The 17,039-nt window shown below is 37.0% G+C and overlaps 1 protein-coding gene across 1 annotated transcript in view; it reads right to left on the bottom strand.

Moving 5' to 3' along the window:
• The window catches only part of LOC129739076 (calcium-activated potassium channel slowpoke), a 191,324-nt gene that overhangs the window by 54,769 nt on the left and 119,516 nt on the right, over positions 1 to 17,039 (bottom strand). The window contains exons 12-13 of the mRNA XM_055730463.1: positions 7,453 to 7,565; positions 3,653 to 3,808 (exon numbers count right to left, since the gene is read on the bottom strand). Coding sequence (XP_055586438.1) covers positions 3,653 to 3,808; positions 7,453 to 7,565 — 269 coding nt within the window. The remainder of the gene's footprint in view (positions 1 to 3,652; positions 3,809 to 7,452; positions 7,566 to 17,039) is intronic.

Here is a 17,039-nt window from a genome sequence, read left to right as displayed (position 1 = left end):
CCGATGGAAATGACTCTGACAAATCTGATGCTTCGAGTACCAGACAACGACCGAAACGACTTACGAAAAAACAAAAACTCGTAGACGGACAACAACCCGAGCCCGAGAGAGAAGCCCGCTCGTGATGCCTTTTCTCAGCTGTAATATTGGTACAATAAACATTAATACAATCACAAACAACACAAAAACACACGCTCTAACTACTTTTATACGTATGATGGATTTTGATATCGTATTTCTTCAAGAAGTGCCTAACAACCAACTGAACTTTCCTGGGTATACGGTCTTATGTAATGTCGATGAGTCCAGAAGAGGCACCGCAATAGCTCTCAAAGACCACATCAGATTTTCGCACGTCGAAAAAAGTCTTGATAGTCGCCTTATAGCCGTACGTATACAAAATATTACCTTGTGCAACGTGTATGCTCCCTCCGGAACAGCTCTTCGAGCTGATCGAGAGCGCTTCTTCAACAGCACACTAGCATTCTATCTTCGTCACCCTACCGACCATATCATTCTCGGTGGAGATTTCAATTGTGTGATTCGTCAGAGTGATGCAACGGGAATCAACACCAGTCCGGCATTGCAAACAGCTGTTCAGCAATCTCACCTTGTTGATGTGTGGCTACAACTACATCCTAGCGACTCAGGTTATACCTACATTTCCCACAACTCCTCGTCTCGACTGGATCGCTTGTATGTGTCTGACAGCCTTCGGAATCAAATACGAACCGCAGCTGTGCATGTCGTTTGTTTCTCCGATCATAAAGCCCTCTCTACCAGAATATGCCTCCCACTACCGGATCAAAGCCCCGGTCGAGGTTTTTGGTCGCTCCGACCGCACGTATTGACAAATGAAAATATCGAAGAGCTCCACGTTTGTTGGCAGTTCTGGGTCAGACAACGTAGACACTTTGATTCCTGGATCCAATGGTGGATACCATGCGCTAAGCCTAAACTGAAGTCTTTCTTCCGCTGGAAATCCAAAATTGTTTTCGACCGGTTCTATAACGAGCAGCAACGTCTTTATGGGCTGCTACAGCGAGCGTACGATGCGTACTACCAAAACCCGGCACTAATCCAAACCATCAACAAACTCAAGGGAGAAATGCTCTCGCATCACAGGAGGTTCAATGATATCTTCATAAGAATAAACGAAACACACATTGCGGGAGAGCCCTTGTCCACATTTCAAATCGGTGAGCGAAAAAGGAAGAGAAACAATATCAAGCTGCTGGAAGATGAACGAGGACGTATCGACGATCCAGATGCCATTCGAGAGAGAGTGTTCCGGCACTTTTCGAACCTGTACCGAAGCGAACAAGTGAACAGTGAAGAAAATGTGTTCCAGTGTAACCAGATAATTCCAAATGATTGTGAAGCAAATGAGGCCTGTACGAACGAAATCGAAACGATAGATATCTACAACGCAATACAAAAAAGTGCTTCAAAAAAATCTCCCGGACCAGATGGTTTACCGAAGGAGTTTTTCCTAAAGTGTTTTGATGTGATACATCGAGAACTAAACTTAGTGTTAAACGAAGCTCTGAATGGGAATATTCCCGAAGAATTCGTATCTGGAATAATAGTGCTTGTGAAAAAACGCGGAAGTGATCATACAGTTCAATCGTTCAGGCCCATTTCGCTTCTCAATTACGATTATAAACTGTTGGCGAGGATACTAAAAACAAGAATTGAAAAAGTGCTCAATCAAAACAATATTCTAACGTCATCCCAAAAGTGTGCGAACGGAAACCGAAATATCTTTCAAGCAACTCTTTCGCTGAAAGACAGAATAGCCCAGCTAAATGCAACAGGACAGAAAGGGAAGCTGATTTCATTTGACCTATCTAATGCCTTCGATCGGGTCGAACACAGCTATCTTTTTCGTACCATGTGCTCACTCGGATTTCATCGGAATCTTGTCGGGTTGATCTCTCGTATTGCAGAGAAATCATCGTCACGAATACTTATCAACGGCCATCTATCCAGTTCAATCCATATACATCGATCTGTACGACAAGGAGATCCTCTCTCCATGCATTTATTTGTACTATATTTGCAACCTCTACTACGAGAACTGGAACGAGCCTGTGGGACAGATCTAGTAGTTGCGTACGCCGATGACGTAACTGTGATCGTGACTTCTACCGAAAAAATTGATGCGATCAAAAGAATTTTCGAGAGCTTTGAACGAGTATCGGGAGCGAAGTTGAATCTGCAAAAATCATGTGCCATCGACGTTGGAACTATCAATGGATCCCCATTGACTGTCGATTGGTTAAGGACGGATAATACTCTTAAAGTTCTCGGAGTAATATTCGCCAATTCAATCCGTGTTATGATTCGACTAAATTGGAATGCGATTGTGAGTAAATTTTCTCAACTCATCTGGCTACACACAACAAGAATATTGACAGTCCATCAAAAAGTTCTACTCCTGAATATTTTCGTCTCCTCTCGAATCTGGTATGTTGCGTCCTTGCTCCCGCCCTACTGCCTTCACACTGCTAAACTAGCAAGTTCAATTGGTTCGTTCCTCTGGAGAAATTTCCCTACACGAGTACCGATACAGCAACTTGCTCGTAGTATTGCTGACGGTGGACTTAACCTACATCTTCCGGCTCTAAAGTGCAAAGCTCTGCTGTTGAACAGACATCTATGCGAATCAGAATGCATCCCGTTTTATGGTTCATTTCTTCAAGCAAACAGTGCAACACACAACATACCTAGCGATTTGCGCTGCTTGAAGTTCATTGCACAGACAGCAATTCAGCTTCCTGGAAACATTCGTCAGCGACCGTCTTCGGCATCCATCTACGATTGGTTCTTGCAACAGACCGACAGACCCAAAGTAGAAGTGAAACACCCTACAATAAACTGGCCCAGGACGTGGAAAAACATAGCTTGTCGTCGTTTATCTTCGAAACAGCGAGACATACTTTACTTGCTGACAAATGAAAGAATTGCGCACAAACAATTGTTGCATAGGATGGGGAGAACAATCAGTGAATTTTGTGATCACTGTAACAACATTGAAACTCTAGAACATAAATTTGCGACATGTAATCGAGTTTCACCAGCATGGGATGTTCTTCAAAGGAAAATCGAAGTGATTACGAATGGACGAGGGCGGCTCTCATTTGAAGACCTACGATATCCGACACTGCAACGGATAGGACCAGATCAAAAAGTTAATATTTTAAAAGTGTTTTCTAACTACGTTATTTATGTTTATGAATCCAGCACTGCAATAGATACGAATGATCTACTTTTTTATTTAAATACTGAATGTTAAAAACCTAATTTAAACCAATTACTAGACAAATAAACATACTTAAAAAAAAAAAAAAAAAGTTAACACTAGATTTTGACGTTTTATGCATTTTGAAGTCATTTGAAATAAAAAATTAAAATTTTAAAGCATCCCTAAATCAAGTTCGATTGATCTTTGAAATTTTGCACAGGTTAGTTTTGGAACAATCTACAAAATATCTATGGTTTCTATTTCTTAAAACTCGAGTCAACATCGATCAAGATGTGCCAGTTGCTGCCCGAAAATGTATCCATCAATCCAAAAAATGCTGAATGCTTGAGCCCTATACAAAAACTAAAACATTTTGGCTAGTACATTATGGTTTCCGGTACTTACCTCTTAACTTCGTCCGCACTCTGCGCGATGAAGAAGCCCTGGGTGTTGGCGTGGATTTTCGCCCCTCGTGGGTTGATGGAAATCTTGCTGTCGTCACCTTCCTCCCCTTTGATCTCGATTGCCAGCAGCAGCAATTTCAGTTTGGTAAAGCACAATCTTTCAGAGTTTACCCAGGGTTCGGATAACAAGTGAGTGTGGTAAGTTCATCATCAGAAGAAAGATGAAACGAGGGCAGAAATCAAGGCGTTAGATCTTCGATTGAAGTGATGAGACATTTCGCTCTACTGTGACTATTACTGTTGTGTGTAGTTTAGGATTACGACAGATCGGGATAGGATCGATAGGAAGGAAGGAAGAGGTTATTTTTTTCTATCTTAACTAATTTTCGAATCGTGTTAGTCTATGTACAGGTGCTTCAACAGATTCAACTGAGTTTGACGTTCGGTGTTCTTGTGATGGTTTTGTTAACCCGAAGAAGCAGTGCTGTACGCTGAGATAGGACAAAGTGCCTACGCAGTGGCTCTAAATGAATCTACTTCTAGTTTCTACTTTTGCTCATTCATAAATTCTCGATACAGCGATAGCAGCATATTCCGGGCGCTTCAAAGATGGACAGCTATCTCTCCAAATGCTTATGGAACAGATCGGTCGTCAATGAACACCTATGAAGTTCGAGTAAACGCTATATGCTTGAGAGTGACATATGAACTCCTTGAAGCAGATTTCATGCAAATTACTAAGGTGCTAGTTAGCGGTACGGAAAGCTGGAAGCGCTAGTTGTTCTACGCGGAAGCGAACTTTGCAGTGTTGCCAGTTTCATCAAGAAGTCTAGACAGATGGCTTTGGTGCTTCCCGTTACGATGGCGCAGCGCAGATTTGAGCGGAATATGGCCGAGGGTGTTCCATTTACCGATAAATTTAGTGCTGATTAGCATATAAATGGTTCAGGTTGAGTTAACTGAAATAAGTTAGATTTTGATGATTTCCAGAGACTTAAGAATTCAAGAAACAAACGTGATACTACAAGAGGCAAAAAACCGGCGATGATTTTCGTGGGGAGCATCGCACGTTGGAAACCAGAAGTGGCCACACTCAAATAAAAAGTAGTTTGCCCTTAGTGTTCTCGGCGACTAGAAAAATAATGTTTCTATACTAAGTAAAATTCTTTCTATTATTGCAAGGCCAAGGTTCTCCAGCTGCGATTTATTGACCCTTCCAACAAACTGGTTCAGCACATTTTCCTAAATTTTAACAGCAATTTTCCAAAACTTTAAGTTCTACTAAATAAGCATGCGAAAAAGATTGATTTTATTTTTTTTAAATTTTATTACCAAAACCGGAAGTATAATAAAAATCAGATTATTAATTTTTCTGTTGGTATCCAGTTTTTTACTAAAAGGCTTTCATTCAGAGTGATAATATTGGATTGTAAAAAAGCGATAAAATTATACTCCTGAATGAGTTTGTTTTGATGATGTTCAACTCGGAATTCATTTTGTCAGAGATAGAAATATATTTTAATGGAATTGGAATACTAAAATCGAGAGAAGGTCACCGAAAACCGAGCTCAGATTCGGGCTTCTCGAAAAGCAGCGTTTTTCCGAACTTAGTGCTAAATGAACCAGTTTCTTGTGTCGTGTCAATCATTTGCTCACCCTTGCAGCAGAGTTTATCAAAAAAATCGTCTATTCTAATCGAGTTATCACTAGGAAGAAAAAACCCATACAAAGGAAACAAACAAACACAGGCAGCTTTAGTCAATCTGTGTGATTTTTAATGGAAGCAATTTTCTACTCTACGATTAGAGAAAAATGTTAATATTATGTTAGCTTAAATTCGAAAACTTTGGGAACTGGTTTCGGGAACAGGTTTGGTCAAGTAAATTGTTGGAAACTATTTCATATCACCAAAATAGTAACAATGAAAAAACGGATGCAAACTGGAAATGTACAATCAGGGAGTGACCAACTAGCAGGTACAGTATCGGATCGAATGGAATTCGCGTACACGGCCATGATTCCTGAAGCAAAACATTGCACAGTGGTTCAGGACGGAGTTTTATTGTGTCAAAATTAATTACGAAAATAATAAAATAGTATTTTGAGCAAAAAATTCTCATCAAACCGTGCGGTTTTATAGTATTAAAACAAATATTAGGATGTGTCAATTTTGCATGATTTACACATAAAAACTTTTTCCAGGGAACAGATAGAATCAAATTGTCTTCTACAAAGTTGTATCCAACAGTTTTTGATGAAATATTGCCCAAGACACCACATCATACACATGTCGGCTTTTTAAGAGATTTTTTGAAAGTTGAAATGTTAGGATGAATCTAAAATAACAGTATTTTGGCTTTAACTTTTGTGAATCAATTCATACAAGAAAGACAAAAGTTTTCTCATCATTTGTATGAAATTAATATTCGTACATTTTTCTCTCAGAGAGCAAACTTGTACCTGAAGACGTTCGTTAGTTATAAGGGATTTTTTTTAACAAAAGATATGACCGTTTAATAAGTACAAGTTTTTGTTAAAAAAAAATCCTTTATAACTAACGAACGTCTTCAGATACAAGTTTGCTTGCTGAGAGAAAAATGTGCGAATATTACTTTCATCCAAATGATGAGAAAACTTTTGTCTTTCTTGTATGAATTCATTCACAAAAGTTGGAGCCAAATCGACACAATTTAGAATTTCAACTTTCAAAAAATCATAACTCTCTTAAAAAAAATCGACATATGTATTTGGTGTCTTGGGCTATGTTGCCTCCAAAACTGTTGGCTACAACTTTGCAGAAGACAATTTGGCCTCATCTGTTCACTGGAGAAAGTTTATGTTTAAATCTTGCAAAATTAACACGTCCTACTATTTGATTTAGTATTATCTTCGTAATTTCTTCATAATATCTTCCTAATTAATTTTGTCACGATGAGGTCCGTCCTAGATCACTGTGCATTGACAGAACTCGATTTCTGGTTCTATTCAATGTCCTGTCAATGAATTCTTATCTTCATTTAGTCTGAGGGTTTCTTGTTCATCAAATTTGAAATTCTACTTCTGTTTTTTTAGTTTTTTGACTTTGAATGTTATCGATTTTTTAATGATTACTGAATTTTCGAAACTATTGGTTTGATGTCTTGATTTTCAACTACATATTTCTGATTCAGTTGATCTTTATTCAATTTTTCGTATCTTGATGTTCCCGAATCAGGAATCTGCAATGGCTCGCGTTCGATAGATACTGTACCGGTATCTGGATTGCATATGGAATGAATTTGGAGTTTACACTGTTCAACAAAATCTGTTGGCGAAACTAAACTTGTTTGGAGGTTTTACGCGTCTGCTCCGCACATTAGACAACAACCTAACTGAATAAAATGTTGAATGAGAAATTTGCATCAGCAGCCATGAAAACTTGGAATTTTCATGGACTTAAGGCAAAGTCTGGAATGTACGAAAATTTTGTTTTAACTAATTTGACTGTTGAAATCATTGAGGCAAGTGTTTCGTATTCGATATAGAAGTTTTTTCGTTTTTCTTTAATGAAAAGTTTTTTCTCGTGAACTCATTTAACAAGAAATGTGCCCTTTTCCGGCAATTTTCAGGTAAAAATAAGGCATTGACATTCAGTGTTGCCATTTAAGATTGCTTTTGTCGAACAGTGTTCTCCCGAAAAAGGATCGGCGGTTTGTTGTTTTCTATTGTTTATAACGAGATAACGGGAAACCGTAGTAGAGTAGTTTTTTGGGTTTTGTTTGGTTAGAATGTTTGAGAGACGTTTAAAAACAGGGATCTTACTCGCTGGCTTGCGGAAATGTCATGCCGGTAAAAGAAGGTGACAAGGTTTCGGTATACATCTCACATCCGGTACCCTGCAGGTAATCATTTTGCCAGGCCTGCGTATCTGGCGACTGTAAGTAGGTTGGTAGAGAAAATCAAGAGGCGATATGTGAAAAAACAAGGGACGCAACAGTTGAGAAGCGGTCAAAACGAACAGAAGATGGCGTTCAAAACAAAATACAGAACTATTGCAAACAAAACAACAACGGCGACGCAGGATTGTGAACCGTGAAGTGTTAAACTGGGCACATTGCTCAAAATCCAAGATGGACGACAATTTATGTCACCACCTCACTCCGGTTCACAAAGTAAATTTGATTTTGATTATAGACATTATTAATACTTATGTACCTACTTTGTATGTATTCTTAACGGAAATAAACTAAATAAAAAAAAACAAAAACAAAAAACACTTAAAAGTAAAATTTGTTATATATTTTTTTAATACAACCTGATTTCTTTTCCTGGATGACAAATATATGAATGTTGTTTTATTTTTCAAATGAAACAGCATATCTTAGAGATTGCAAAGAGAACCTAAACCGAATTAAATAATTTCATGTAATTTGGAACTTTTTAAAAGATTTGATTTTATCTACTGTTATAGGGTGTGTCCCATTATGTCTAAGCACGGTTATGATACAACCCTGCTCATCCCGGATGACGTTTAAACAGCTGATTTCTGCTGTGTGTTGTTAACGTGCGTATTTCCCCCAACTTCGTTGAGCCAGTTGGCAAAAATGGAAGAAGTAAGCATTAGAGCGGTTCGAAATGCGATTCGTAGATATGGAGAGGAAGGCAGCATTCGTGGACAAATTGAAACCGGGTCCGGTGGACAAAACTTTGGACCGGAAATTCATGCGCGCTTACGCCAGTGAGAAGATTGCCTCCGAGCCAGCATATGGTTTTGGTGTCAATTTATAAATTCTTAATAGGAAATTTTTCGCCGAACAACTTTGTCGAAGACCGTAACTTTGTATCTCATTAGACAAAAAAGGCAATTTACTGTTGAATAGGGCATTGAAAAACACTAAACTAAATTGACATGTGTTGCTAGGTGCCAAGCGAGTTATTGCATGACCACATTCCAAGCAATACTTCGAGAGGCACCAACAGTGATGTCAATTGAATTTATTGTTTTTCAATGCCAAAAAAAAACATACTCTTGTTGAACAGCTAAAAACTTTCTTGTCTTATAAGATACGAAGTTACGGTCTTCGACAAAGTTGTTCAGCTGAGAATTTCCCAAGGAAAATTTATTAATTGACACCAAACGCTTAAGCAGGCTCGCCTATGATCCGCAAGAACGATCTCCCAATCCCGCAAAGTTCAGATCGTATCGAAGGAGATGAATCCACCAAATTGTCTTCAAGGGAGACCGATTGAAACTTGTTGGTCCCATGCCAATTTGTTTTTAAGAAAATCTGTCTTTGCTGAAGCTAATGAGCAGTCTTCGATCAAAAAAATACGATTGACTGGAATCTTTTTTTTTTTACTGATTCACTGTAAAAGAACTATAGAGAACATGAAAGTGAAAAAAATGAATTTGCTTAATCTGTTTATTTTAAATTGTGCTTAGACATAATGGGACACCATATAGGTGATATTTTCGTTTGAAAAAAAAATGTTTAGCAACATCAGACATGCATGATTGACTGATTTAAAAATTCAAATGAAAGGAAATTAGTATTTTTATAATGGCAAATTTCTTAAATCCTATGTTGATGATTATTCAACGTCTCTGAGAACAAAATTCTTATTTTAGACTTTCAATTTGAATCCAGAATTGAAATCTATAACTAATTTGACTTTAGGTTGTCGCACAACAATGCCCATTCTGGCATTTGTTTTTTTAAGAAATTTATTCATAATTCGGTTTTGAAGAAATTGTCTTACTGCCTCCTTTGTAAATATTCGCTATTAAAATATCAGTGCAAAGCGCAGCAATATTTTGGTTTATTCTGTCGATGAATATGTTTTCAATGATTTCATAGTCGTGAACAAGCAAACATTGAAAGCCTCTGTAGATCAATTATGATTAATTCTTGGATCTTAATGCAAATGATAAAGAAACTTTAACCTTGACCTGCCATTTCAGGTGACAATTCAGTTTCCGCTAGAGAAAAGGCAAAGCATATCACTGACAGGGGAATGTTTGGAAATTTAAAGGTAAATTTGAAATTGCCAGGTTCATTTGTGTAGCGAAAATGTTCGATTCTTTGGGAAGATTGTGTTTTCTTTATATCGAGTTCTTAATATACATTAATTTTGAATCTCAACTTGAAAAATTACGCGACAGAGCTCAGCATTCGGACTAGGAAATTTCAATTGCAAGCGATTTTCTAGATTGTCGAAATAAACTACGCCATTAGCCGAGTCGATTTGGGGTCATTTCTGAGTTTCTTAAACCCTGGGGTCTAAAAAGCTTCGTTATGGTTCAAAACTCGTCCATGGTTTTTTGCACGGTTTTTAAGTAACGTTTACATGAGTGAATTTGAACTTTCAGGTTTGTATGGGAAAATTCAATATTGCGTATTGAAAAATCAACATTATTTTTGTTTTTTTTTTCTGTGGAACCGAGCCTACTAATGGTTGTTGTGCCAATTTATAAATTCTTTAACGGGAATTTCCTGATGAATTTTTTTTTGAGACCGTTACGTCCAATTAGGCAAAAAACTTATTACCTATTTAACAGGGGTATGTCTTTTGGCACTAAAAACAATAAATTCAATTGACATCACTGCTAGGTGCCTAGCGAAGTTTTGCATGACTACTTTTGATGCAATACTTCGCAGGCATCAGCAGTGATGTCAATTGAATTTATTGTTTTTCAATGCCAAAAGACATACCCCAGTTAAACAGCTAAAAACTTTTTAGTCTTATAACATACAAAGTTACGGTCTTGGACAAAGTAGTTCAGCGGAAAATTTCCTTAAAATGGTTAATAAATTGGCACAACAACCATAAGCAAGCTCGGTTCTACAGAAGGAACAAAAATAATGTTGATTTTCCAGTACAAGATAATCAATTTTCCCATACAAACCTAAAAGTTCAAATTTACTCATGTAAACGTTACTTAAAAATTCTGCAAAATATCATGGATGAATTTTGATACAAAACGAAGCTTTTTAAACACCAGGGTTTGAGAAATTCAAAAGTGACCCCTAAACGACTCAGTCCACCACGCCATGAACCTGTAATTTCCCAAGAGCATTCCATCCGTCAGAAGCAAACCAATCATCGATATCATTTGGTCATACATTCACCTTAGGACAAAGCGTTTGGAGCGCACGCACACACATACAAACATACGTACACATACGAACAGAGCGACTTCACAATGCAGGAAAGCCCTAAGTACTTATACTAAACACTTCTGATTGACTGTCTCGATTGTTTCCAATTTATTCAGTAGTGTGTTTATCTGCTAACAACAACGGCCAATATTGGTGATATTTGATTGTCAATATTCTTTCTGGTTTTAATTTTCCTTTGGTCTCCTACCAACGCATTAGGAGTAGTGAAATATCTTCACTTTGATAACACTTCGTGAGACTGCTGTCGTCAGTTGAATACAGGAGGGTAGGAAAAATGGCGAGCGAATTCTTGACAAGAACCTAGAAAGGTATTGTGTCGGTGTTTAATTTTTTTGTTTTGAGTGACACAATTTATTGCAATCGTAGGTAAAGGTGGTCACAACAACTAGAGTACATACACATAATAATTACAGCGTTTGGAGTAGTAGAAATAGTAGTAGTAGTAGAAGTAGTGATGACAAGAGTTTGAGACTACAACGAAACCTTTATGATCCCAAATTTCGTGAGTCTACATATATTAGTGGATAGCTCGAATGTATTTTTAAAGTACAAAATTCGGTTGATTTGAGATCATGCGGATTTCAAGGTAGTGGTGAGAACAGATTTTGTTTTGTTTAGGAGGGATTGGTTTGATTTTTGACATTGTTGGCTTGCACAGTTTAGAGGGGTTCTCATATTTTTTTTTTGGTTTTTGTTGTTGTTGCATACTTTGTTTAGTGCGGGACTTTTCCCTTGACCCTGTCAACTTACTCGGTGGCCTGCGCAAATGGCATGCCTATGAACGACGGACTGAGCGTCTCGGTGTACATTTCCATGCCCGTGCCTCGGAGATAGTCGTTCGTCCACACTTGCATATCCGGTGACTACAATTGTTATAAGGGTGGATTGTGTTTATTTTATTGCATTATTATGGAATGAACAGATATTAACATACTCGGTAGGTATATGATACGATTAATACAATAGATCCACGAAAATGGTTCAAAGCAAATAGATTTTTTTACGGACAAAAAAATATCAACGAAATTGTGAAATTGGCGAAAATAACAAAATTAAAAGTTAGCGAAAAGAAATGCCAATAAGTTTAAACGATTTACGATAGCGCTATAAACTACCATCAATAAATACCTAGAAAAGTTGATTTGAAACAACTGGTTAATACTTGTCTACAGTGACTTGTTTGATCTTACCATTCCGTATTAATACTTGGAAAATAATCTTTACCAGAAGATTTAGCTTAGAAATGACACCAATATACTTATAAACACTAGCCTTACATTGCCAAATATCGATAATCTGAAAAACATTCATTAAGGAATTTTTGAAAATAAATACGTTTCTTCTTACGAGGATGATCTGAAAAATTTCTTGAACTCATACCGATCAGGAGAGCATATCAAACTAATTATTCAAAATATTATCTTATTATCTTACTATAGCTTTGATATCAAAATCTTCGTTTTTGTCGTTTCGAAAAAAAACCTTCTTTTCGACTTTTTTTTTAAGAATGTTCAATTTGCTGTTCATTCCCGTCGAGATTAGTGTTTAAGAAACGAAAAATGAGCCAAATTAGTTCACAAAATGGGATTTGGTTTATTGCTTTCCTCAAACTGATGAGTTTTGAGTTGCATTTCTTGAGCGCAGCAACACCAAACAAATTCTTCGGACTCCATTTCTCGTTTGTAAAATTTTGTAAACAGGCACTGCGTATCCACAGAAGCGCTCTCAAATATTGATGTAGAAACAATCGCTAATAGATGTGTTGAAAAAGCAGGTTTCAGTGGTGGATTGGAGTTATCTTTATTCAGGTTTGTTCGTCAAGTCATTAAACAACTACCCATTACATTAGCGAAAGCTATTTGTCACTTTCCACTTCTCATATTCCCTAAGCGGGAAAGTACTCATTTCTCAATGAGTACTTTGAAATTTTTACCCAGAATATCTGGCAACACTGCTGTGTTACCACGAACCCAATTTGAGTAGTCTCGCCTAACCGTGTGATGATGTCAACATTTGTACCGCGTTTATCATCATCACCTGTCATCTGCAATCATTGATCTATTGTTCTCGATTGCGAATCGGACATAGCAAGAGGAACCAAAACAAACAATGTTTTGATTCTGCTCGTGACAGCAGAAGTCTGCTGCTGTTGAATGATGCCGGAGGAACAAAATAGAAAACCGAATGTTTCAACAAGATGGCTGTAGTAGGTTGAATATTTTTCAATTTACTCTCGTATTATTGGTTATTTATTTTGTATAGTAAAGTAGTTTATTTCTAACAATTTTGGCATATTTTTTTGAGGTTCTGTCAAGTGGTTTTCGAGAAAGCGACCAATGAAGAAGTTCATTGACTTTATTTTTTGGGCGCCATCTATAATGCATACTATGAACCAGCTTTTTTCCAAATGAAGGCTTTTTTGATTATTTTTTTTTTCAGAAGCTTGACTTTCAAAACTACTCAAATTTTGAAATTTGATCGAAGTTATGACAATTTCAGCAGATTGTCCTACTTCGACACAAAAACAACATATTTAACTTTGAATCACTCCACCTCTGTTTTTGAGTAGGAGTAATTGCACCATGCCAGATCCAACCAAAATATTGTATTAACTTTGTAGGATCTATGGAAGTATTATTTAGGGAAAAAGGTTGCATTTGGAGGCAACATTTTTTTATAATTTAGTCATTCATTGTGTCAATACTTATGAAACGGTGACTAATTTTCAGCTTTCACAGATCGTCAACCACTTCCAGTGCTAGACATCAAATTTTTAATTTTTTTTTCTCTTTTTTCATCTCCGGAACATCAAGTCGAGACTTGTCAACGAAAAGTTTCAACGAAAATTGCCGGGTGCCCGCTAAAGAGTTCGTTTTGCTGTCCTTTACGTAATTTTTAAAAATATCTCCCCGCTAGCGGTTCCAATATTTTGCGCACGATTTGACCACCGTATTTTGTTTATTTTTACGGCGGGCAGCTTTTTTTTTGCAGAAATGAAGTTATTCGTATTTATTAGTCAGTTAGATGAACTAATACATTTTTTTTGTCACTTCCCCAATCGAAATTTTTGATTTGCGCTTGATAAAATCTCTAATATTCCTTACCTTCATAGAGTCAATCATCCTCCATGAATAATGAAAGTTAAAATGAATTAGCACACTTTAGGACTCCTTAATCGATTTACCATATGAATTTTAGTCGATTTCCAGCTGTTTTAAAGTCTCCAACTGGGAATTTCCTGAATTTTTCGTGATCCTGCCCAAAAAATTTATTCAATGATTTTTTGCATTGGACGATATCTCGAAAACCACTTGAAAGAATGTCACAAAAATTTGCACATGTTAACATCACACTAGTAGGTAACTTTACTGAAAATTTCATCAATTTTCATTCATGCTTGCAGAAGTTATTAACAAAACGAAGTTTTCCATTTTTATTTTTTTTTTTTGAATAGACTCCTTAGTTTGCAATTTTTTTTCTTAACAACAAAGTTTTATCACACGATATGCTATCAGTAAGTTATAATTCCTAATCGCTAATTAGCTCGCTTACAAATTTGCTAAGCATTTTGAATATTTTGTATAGGTTATCCCAGATTTTATGACTTCCGTTAAAAACTATTTCACACCGTTTGAAAATGACTTAATTTTTAAAATGCGCAGTAACTATTGTTTTTAAATTCTATTTATAACTTGTATGGTCTTAACATTCTTTCTAAGTGGCACAGCACATGCTGTATCTTGTTTGCATTTTTCCTGTTGTTTATTTTTGTTGTCCATTTATTTTCTAATTCATGGCTGTTCGATCGCATTCTGGATATTTAGTTGATACACTGTTTTTTTCATCATGAATTGCGCTGCTCTACTCTTCACAGTTTGATATTAATCTCTGAGGGTGAAATCAGTACCGTAAACCGGGGTAATATTGATCATCGGGGTACCTTGGATCATCATGAAATTTTTCCACATAAACATCAATAATTTGTTTTTGAAAATTTCAAATGTAAGTAAAACTGTAATTTCAAAATCTTGGAATATCTATTTTTTCAAAGGCTCGCAAACAAACACCTTTCCTGTTAAAATCAATGCGTTTAGAAGCAAACAGGTTGATTTATGTGAGAGTTCAACTTTTTTCCTTAGTAAATATATAGTTTTGATGTAGTTTTTGTTGTAGTTTAAAGTAAATTTTTGATATTTCAATAATAGGGACATTTTCCAAGAGTAAGCCAGTCTAGGACTAAAGGCTACCCAAGCAACCAAAAGTCACAAATTTACTTGAATGAAGGCATTGGAAGTTTCATATTGGCTGACAAAGAGAATCAACTGACCAATTCCCTTTAGTGAACTTTATGTACTCATTATTGAACTTGAAAGTTGCAAAAGTGATAAATATGTACGTTGTATGTGACTTGTTTTGCCCAATTCCCATGAGTGAACAATGTGTACTCATTAATAAACTTGAAAGTTGCAAAAGTGACTTATACGTACGTTGTACGGGACTTAAGTCACATAAAGGGCACAAAAGTGCGCAAAACGGGATTTCGTAAGTCACAAAAACTGCATTGAGGTGCTTGCAAAATCAAATCACCACTTCGAGTTTTAATTTCAGTTAGAAAAACATCTAGGCGTGATCTAGTGGTAGCGTGTTCGATTCTCATCACAAAGGTCGGGGTTCGATCCTCATTCCGGACAAGTTTTTTTTCAATAAGTAATTTGGTAATTGAGTGACCATTCTGATGCGATATATGTAGGAAATGTAAAAAAGAAGCAATTGAGCGATTTGTCGAGTTTATCTAGTAAGTAGTCTAATAAATTTCTGCAACCATGTTCTACGTTCATAGGAGTCCAGTACTGGTTTCAAAAATAAGAAAATTCCACATTCCTCTTAACAGCAAAAATAATCGAAAAATATTGAAAAAAGTTATCAATCTTACTCCGGATTACGGTATAATTTATTTTAGAAAGTTCTTGTGTTTAATTTGAACTCCTCGCAAATCTATCTGATTATTTAATATCTAAATTTAAAATATGTATGAATAAAGCTTTTAGAAAGATAAAGGGCGAACACGAAATTATTGCGACACATTCAACAGGGCATAACTTTTTTACCATTGGGTAAAAATCAACCAAATTTTGCACACTTTCTCATTGATGTGTATTGTTTACAAGCTGTCAAACTCGCAGTCGTGTTTTTCGATTAAACGAAAATACAGGTGAACCAACGCGAGTCGAGAGAACAAATTCTTTCCAAACACCTGGAACTTCCTGACCTGTCGCACCGGCGCAGTTAGGAAAAATCTTGAACATTCACCATTCAACCGTCTCCAGAGTGTTGAAGCGGTTCCAGGAGCTATTGAAGTTGGACTACGGAAAAACAGCTGGAAGAAAACCGGTACCGGAGAACAAAAAGACGCAGCCTCAAGCCGTGATTTGGCTAAAAAAATCCGCATGTCGCAGAGCTACGTCCAGAATGCAAAGAAGTGAGCTGGACTACATACATACAAGGTACAGAACTTCCCAAACCGCGATGAGCGGCAACAATCGACGAGTAAAACTCAGGCACGGAAGCTCTACGAGAAGATCCTGACAAAATATGGCCGCTGTGTGATGGACGACGAAACGTTTATAAAAGCCGATTCTAAGCAAATTTCGGGGTTGGAGTTTTCCACCGGCAAGTTTGATGTGGACAAATTTAAGAAGAAGAAAATGTAGAAGTTCGCATCCAAATATCTCGTTTGGCAGGCCATCTGCTCTTGCGGACTGAGGAGTGAGCCTTTCGTGACAAAGGGCACAGTAAAAGGCGAGATCTACAAATCTTAGTGCCTCGAGGAGCGCCTTTTGCCGTTCTTGCAGCAGCACGACGAAGAACCGCTATTTTGGCCAGAATGTGTCCTGGAGCGGAATGAGGCTAATTCTGTCCAAAGGACATGAACCCACCAGACTGTCCGGAGCTGCGCCCGGTGGAGCAGTACTGGGCAATAATGAAGCGAGAACTTCGGAAGAGCAAGGACATGTTAAGAAAAAGAAAAAAAAACTGAGAAACTGGTACTGGATGACACTCTGTAAAGACTTTGAAGGAGGGTATCAAGCGAAAATGCGTTCAATTTTACCTCGCCTTTACACTCGATTAACTTTTCTTTTGATTTTTGAAGTAAATATATGTTTAAAACTACCCTGGTTTGATTCTAAACAGTATAAGAAAATTGGCATGACATTGTCGGTGTCGCAA

Source organism: Uranotaenia lowii, chromosome 1 (assembly GCF_029784155.1).
Source record: "Uranotaenia lowii strain MFRU-FL chromosome 1, ASM2978415v1, whole genome shotgun sequence".
Taxonomy (NCBI): Eukaryota; Metazoa; Arthropoda; class Insecta; order Diptera; family Culicidae; genus Uranotaenia; species Uranotaenia lowii.
The sequence above is the reverse complement of the archived record's forward strand: the minus strand, read 5'-3'. Positions and strand labels throughout refer to the sequence as shown.